Here is a 6,813-nt window from a genome sequence, read left to right on the forward strand (position 1 = left end):
CGCCTCCACCTTCGGCAACGTTGCTGGAGATGGGTGGAGACAAAGGTGGCAGTGGTAGTGGGCAAAGGAATGACCACTAGTGCCGCCGCCACCGCACCTCAGCCTTCGGCCACCTCCGGCAACGTTGTTGGAGGTGAAGGCAGTGGTGGCAGACGGCGGCGGGCGACAGCTTTGATGAACAAATGGCAAGAAGAAGAAGATGAACAATATTTTTGCTCTTTATTGATATTACTTTTAAAAAGTTAACCTATTTTTAAAAAAAATTTAAATATAAGGTTTTAGCATATAAGGGTAAACTTTGGGGTTTAATATCAATAAAAGTAATATATTTAAAAAATTTTCAAAAATAGGTTAACTTTTTAAAAATAATATCAATAAAGGCAAAAATACTATTCATCTTCTTCTTCTTGCTATTTGTTCACTAGATCCGCCATACGCTGCTGCCCACAGAGGTGGTGGCGGTGGCGCCGGTGGTTTCTTTGTCCAATGTTGCCACCTCCGACAATGTTGCCGGAGATGGGGCGGGCAGAGTCTGGCAACATTATTGGAGGCCGAGGTGGATGGCGGCAACAATAGGTAGTAGCAGACGGCGGTGGTGGACAGCGGCGGGCGATGGCTCTTGTGAACAAATGGCAAGAAGAAGAATTTTAAATATATTATTTTTAAAATGTTAACCTATTTTTTATATTATTTTTAAAAACTTAGCTTATTTTTAAAAATTTTAAATATATTATTTTTATTGATATTAAACCCCAAAAGTTGCCCTTATATTACCCCTATCCTTTTTCCCAAAATAACGTAAGAGATAAAATTCTGAGAATGCGTGTAAACTTTGACAGAACTCAGAAGGGTCGCAACATAACACGTCTCGTTATACGTGGCTGGGAGAGCGAACCCGTCACAAAGAAATAAGTGTGCCACAAATCCACCCGTCTAGATGATGAGGCGGGAGCGCTCTCCCTTTCGGTTTCTGTCTGAGCCAGTGGTTCGTGACCGCGATTGGGGCTGTAGCGGATTACTCAGTGAGAGTGCTTCCGCCTTATCATCGCTTCGCATGACTCCTGTCACTGTTACTGTCTGCAACAAGACATCATTTTGGCGATTGGGTGTCTAACTGTCTACTCCAAATTGCAACATCTCAATTCTCAAACCTCGATGTCGTCAGATCATCCATTTGTGCGTTCATGCGGTGGCATTCCAGTGGTTTAATAGATAATCCTGGCCATTTCTTCATGTTTGATTTTTTCCTCGTAAATGGCCTGACTGATTTTTTCTGTCATCCATCGGAGAACGTCGTCCGTTCTTCTCCAACCTGTTGTTCTTTTGCGCTTTGCAGGGGAAATGTAAAAAAAAAAAAAAGTCAAAATCCTTGAATTATATTGAAGAATATATAGATGCTGCTCTGTTACTTGTTCTTCTTTACTTCAGTCGATCATATAATGGTATCTTAACTAGAACATTCTTCTTCTATTTCAAGCTTCTTATTTGTAACTACTAAGATGTTCGGGGAGATGTTTCGGTTACAGGGAAAGCTTAGGGATTTTATCAATAATAGATGGCTTGTATTCGTTGCGGCAATGTGGGTCCAGTCGTGCGCTGGGATTGGCTATTTATATGGGAGCATTTCGCCGGTGATAAAGAGCTCTCTGAACTATAGCCAGAGACAGATAGCGAGATTGGGTGTAGCTAAGGATCTCGGGGATAGTGTTGGATTTCTGGCTGGGAGTTTGTGTGAGGTTCTACCGATTTGGGGAGCTCTTCTAATCGGTGCATTAAAGAACTTCATTGGGTATGGGTGGGTTTGGCTGATTGCAACTGGTAGAGTGCCAACTTTGCCTTTGTGGGCGGTGAGTTCAGCTATGCTACTACATTGATTTTTTTTTTCGGTTTTCTTCATCTAAGCACTAAACTTACTTCGATTGAAATAAGTTCTTTTATTGGGTTGGGAAAGCAAAATTTGTATTGATCACCCACAACCTGGTTTTCTTCAGCTATGCTACTAAACCTGCTCTTTCCCTTTTCGTGAATATTTTCCATAATTGGAATTCCCTGAACTTCTTCTTCTTTTTTGGATGAACCCTGAATTTCTTTTCCTTAATTGTGGGGAAGGAGCCAATTATCTACAGTTTAATTTGAACTCAGTTTTTTCTTTCCCTTTTTATCTTATATCCATAAAATTGTTTCTGAAATTGGAAGTAAAATGGTTCTTCAAGAAGGTTTTCTTTAACAGTATTCTGAACTTAATTCTGATGCTTCAACAGTTCCTTTAAAGGAACTCAGCTGGAGAATTTTCCCATGCTTTGATTCAAGAGCTCAGGAGAATTTATTGCATGGTAAAAGCTTATGAAATTACTTTTTGAAATGCAAGCTGTCCAGAGAAAGCTATTATCCTTATGAACCAGCTGTATTCATTTATGATGACCAGTGAAGTTTGCTGCCTAATATTAGAAAGCAGTGGAAATTAAATAACTGCATACATATTAAGTTCTGTCGTTTCCTTGGTAACTGTTATATATATTAACCCAGTTTGAGATGTGCAGATGTGCGTTGTAATATTTGTGGGAGCAAATGGAGGAACCTATTTCAATACGGCAGCACTTGTTTCATGTGTACAGAACTTCCCCAAAAGCCGTGGTCCTGTTGTGGGTGTACTAAAGGGGTTTGCTGGGTTGAGTGGTGCAATCTTAACCCAGGTATATGCGATGATCAATGCTCCAGATCAGGCAGCAATCATTTTCATGGTTGCAGTTGGGCCCTCAATGGTGGTTATAGCATTGATGTTCATCGTTAGGCCAGTTGGGGGTCACAGACAAGTCAGGCCATCTGATGGTTCGAGCTTCACGTTTACCTACAGTGTCTGCATCCTTTTGGCTGCTTATTTGATGGGGGTCATGCTTGTCGAAGATATAGATGATGTGAACCACACTGTGGTCACATTATTTACAGTAATACTGTTCATTCTCATATTGCTTCCTATTGTGATTCCCATCCTTCTGATTAGTCTTTCCTCAGATTCAAAACCACCTGCTGAAGAGAGCCTTCTACCGCCTGAAACCGAGAAAGATAGACCTGGAAAATCTGGACAGAGTGGATCAAATGAGGTTATTCTCAGTGAGGTGGAAGAGGAGAAGCCCGTGGAAGTAGACTTGCTTCCTGCATCAGAAAGGGAAAAACGAATTGCACAGCTGCAAGCAAAACTAGTCCATGCAGCAGCAGCAGGAGCTATCAGAATCAAGAGACGGAAGGGTCCACGCAGGGGGGAAGATTTTACGTTGATGCAGGCAATAATAAAGGCAGACTTCTGGCTCATCTTTTTCTCCCTGCTATTGGGTTCAGGTTCTGGATTGACAGTGATAGATAATTTAGGCCAGATGAGTGAGTCGTTGGGGTATGACAATACCCATATATTTGTGTCCATGATAAGCATTTGGAATTTCCTCGGCCGTATTGCTGGTGGCTACTTCTCTGAGATTATTGTAAGGTGCGACCCAATTGCACTGAATGCATCTATCTATCCATATACCATAGTTTGCTTAATTTCGAGCTTAATTTTTTGCCCATTTCCTCCATTATTATTATTATTATTATTATTATTATTATTATTATTTTATTTTATTTTTTGGTGCAGGGATTACGCATATCCAAGGCCAGTGGCCATGGCTGTGGCCCAGATTATTATGGTAGTCGGACACTTGCTCTTTGCTATGGGATGGACTGGTGGTGCAATGTATGGCGGTACTTTGTTGATTGGACTTGGTTATGGAGCCCATTGGGCGATTGTTCCAGCTGCAGCCACGGAGCTGTTTGGCTTGAAAAATTTTGGGGCCTTGTACAATTTCCTTACACTAGCAAATCCTGCGGGATCTCTAATCTTTTCTGGTGTCATTGCTAGCAGTATTTATGATCATGAAGCAGAGAAACAAGCTCGCCAGATGCAGCTCCATCACCAGCAGAAGCAAAATTCAGTGTTTCTGCTAGGAAGGGCGATGCCGGCTGATGTAGAACTTGGCGTTGAAGAGTCACTTAGGTGTGAGGGCGCCGTTTGCTTTTTCCTTACTTCTATGATAATGTCTGGACTTTGTATCGTAGCAGTGTTGTTGAGCATGGTTCTTGTTTATCGAACCAAGATCGTCTACAATAACCTCTATGGAAAATCTCGTATTTGAGTTTGGAACGAAAGACTAATTAAGTCACTGATGATGAGAATATTTCTACGAAACAGAGTACAGCTTGACCTATTTCAATTTATATATGTTACTTATCTGCTGAACTTCATTCTCTTTCCAGAGAATGCTGGGAAAACGTTTGTGTTTCTATCATATATATTATTTAGTTCATAAGATCTACTCCATGCCATGCAACAATAGCAGTTCCGGAGGCATTAATTTATGGCTATGTCTATTAACATGTAATGTGCAAAGAGCCCACTGGACGGAACAGGTTGTTGAATGTTGAGCGTCAATAGCCAAAGGTTTCTCGTTTGGACTCTAAAAAATAATTTATTTCGAGGGAAAATTTTCAATTAGTATCTTGTATTTTGTGCCTCTTTGAACTTTAAAACTTGATAATTCAGTATTCAAACTTTTAAAATGTGTCAATCCATTATCTACTGTTAACTAGTTGTTAAGTGGCATTTGAAAAAGATATAAACGTCTTTTGAGTGTTATTTAATTTTTTTTATAAATTATCTAAATGTTGATAAAAAATAAAGTTTCAAATCATTGTCTCAATCCTAATTTTTTTGAATAGAAAATGTAAGGATTTGTTAATTTTTTGTCAATTTTAAGGACATTTTTGTTTATTATTTTTTAAATGCCACTTAACAATTGGTATTGAATTGCCTGCTCAAAATACAGGTATTACTAATTAAGAATTTTCTCTTATTTCTAATAAAGGATGAATAGGCCAGCGGATCATTAAATAAAATAAAAGAAAAGAAAACTCACCAGAACATTAAAAGTAGATTATGGAACAATAATATAAAATTAATCTAATGTGAAGATTTATCAGTAGAAAACTATGAATGATGATTAGATCACATCCCAATTTTGAATTTTGACAAAGGAAACGCTCCCCTGGTATCAGGTGCGTGTCTCTTTTCGAAGCATCATTTTTTGGTATAGGGTTTGTTCCCTCTGTTCACATTTATGTTGTAAACAATTTATTTATTTTAAGGTGGGTTTGGCGCAGCAGTTGAGTTGTTCAATTGCTATATATATGTGACTAAGGCTGCACTTGGTTGCAGTGTAATTTTATTTATATTAATACAAATTCATGGCCCATGAGAGTGCAAATGAAAAAAATGTAAATTCTTGTTTAACTTTATTTTGAGTTTTACTTATTCTAATTCATGTCTTAATACTTTATTTGCATTGTAATCAAATAAAATAAACTAAAATTTCAAACAAAAATTGATCAGAATTTAATTTGCACTGCCATAATTTTACATCAATGCAAATTTATTTGAAATTGCGGGATAATATTATGTATATATCGACAGGAAATTCATAGGTAGGCTGCTTTTTTATTGTGAACAGTTTTTTTTCGTTGCTTAATACAGTGATGTAGTATAAGTAAAAAAAAAAAAAGAAGCAATAATTAGGTTTCTCTTTTGTCCTTGGCTTTTGTCAGTTCATAAATCATACATATATTATTTATATAAAAAAAAAACATGAGATAGCAAGATGTGGTCAGGTCATTCTATCACCCTTTATTAGTTTATTATTGCCGAGGGAGATTCTAGAATGGTTTGGGCCCTCAGGCAGTGGTCCACCTAGGAGCTTATCAGCTAGACCATAAATTTGGACATTTTAATTATTTTCTTCAATCAAGCCTTGAAATGATTTATCGCTGATGTGATCAAGGGGGCCATATGTCAGCAACCAGGGATTTTAATGGATTAGGCCTAACAGCGCATGATGCATATGGCAGGCCCATGAACATCACCCCTACTTCCAACAACCTAATTAGCAATTACTTTCCTTTCTTTTACTTTTTCATGAAGTATTTTGTCTTTATAAGGGAAAAAGAAAAATTATAATTATAATTATGTACTAAATGTCTGAAATTTGCTAATAGCACAAATAAATGCAATTAACAAGTTTATTAGTGGTTTTAGCTGAAGCTAGTTAGGGATGCTCCATAAGATTGAAATTTATAGTAGCAATGTCAAATTCTAGGGTTCCCTTCCCAGTTCCAAGTTCATTTTGACTTTGAGCAAGAGAGTCTAATGAAAATAGAATATCATTAATTTGACTTAGTAAGTTGAGTCGAAATTTAGGCCCCATTTGGTTTATAGGAATAGGGGTCTGAAATTAGAATTGGAATAGGTTATTTTGATTCCAACTGTTTGATTGGATGGAATTAGAATTATATTTCTATTTTTGTTGGAATGACATTTTCTCATTTGAGAGAATGGTCATTCTTTGTCCTTCTCTTGGGAATAAAATTCCATTCTTGCTGATTTTAATTCCCATTTCTATCTCTTTTTGAACCAATCAGACTATGGAAATGGATCATCCTGATTCGGATTCCAATTCCGATTCTGATTCTGACTGTAAACTCAAGTAAATTAGATGCAATAATTAAAGTAAGAGTCCTAATAATCAGTACTAAGTAATCAATTGTGTTGAAAGACATTACCTGTTCTATTTCCTTTTCATTGATTCATGTTTTACAAAGTATATCTATCAAACATGTTAAAGACTTTTACAATATTAATGAAATTGTTATTTCACAATACAATTTAGAATTTGCCTTAAAATGAAAAAAAAAAGGTTAAATTAATAGAGTGAATGGGAGCAAAATATAAGA

At 37.1% G+C, this 6,813-nt stretch overlaps 1 protein-coding gene across 1 annotated transcript; it reads left to right on the forward strand.

Annotated features, from left to right (window-relative positions):
• Window positions 1–939: 939 nt before the first annotated feature.
• On the forward strand, window positions 940–4,337 carry LOC148862465 (protein NUCLEAR FUSION DEFECTIVE 4-like). The gene is made up of 4 exons (XM_088974397.1): window positions 940–1,442; window positions 1,527–1,847; window positions 2,541–3,481; window positions 3,629–4,337. The coding sequence occupies exons 1-4, from the start codon at window positions 1,395–1,397 to the stop codon at window positions 4,164–4,166; spliced, it is 1,848 nt and encodes a 615-aa protein (XP_088830523.1). The 5' UTR covers window positions 940–1,394; the 3' UTR covers window positions 4,167–4,337.
• The last annotated feature ends 2,476 nt before the right edge of the window (window positions 4,338–6,813 follow it).

The sequence above is a fragment of the Nelumbo lutea genome, chromosome 3 (assembly GCF_056320005.1).
Source record: "Nelumbo lutea isolate HS-2025 chromosome 3, American lotus-T2T, whole genome shotgun sequence".
Classification (NCBI taxonomy): domain Eukaryota; kingdom Viridiplantae; phylum Streptophyta; class Magnoliopsida; order Proteales; family Nelumbonaceae; genus Nelumbo; species Nelumbo lutea.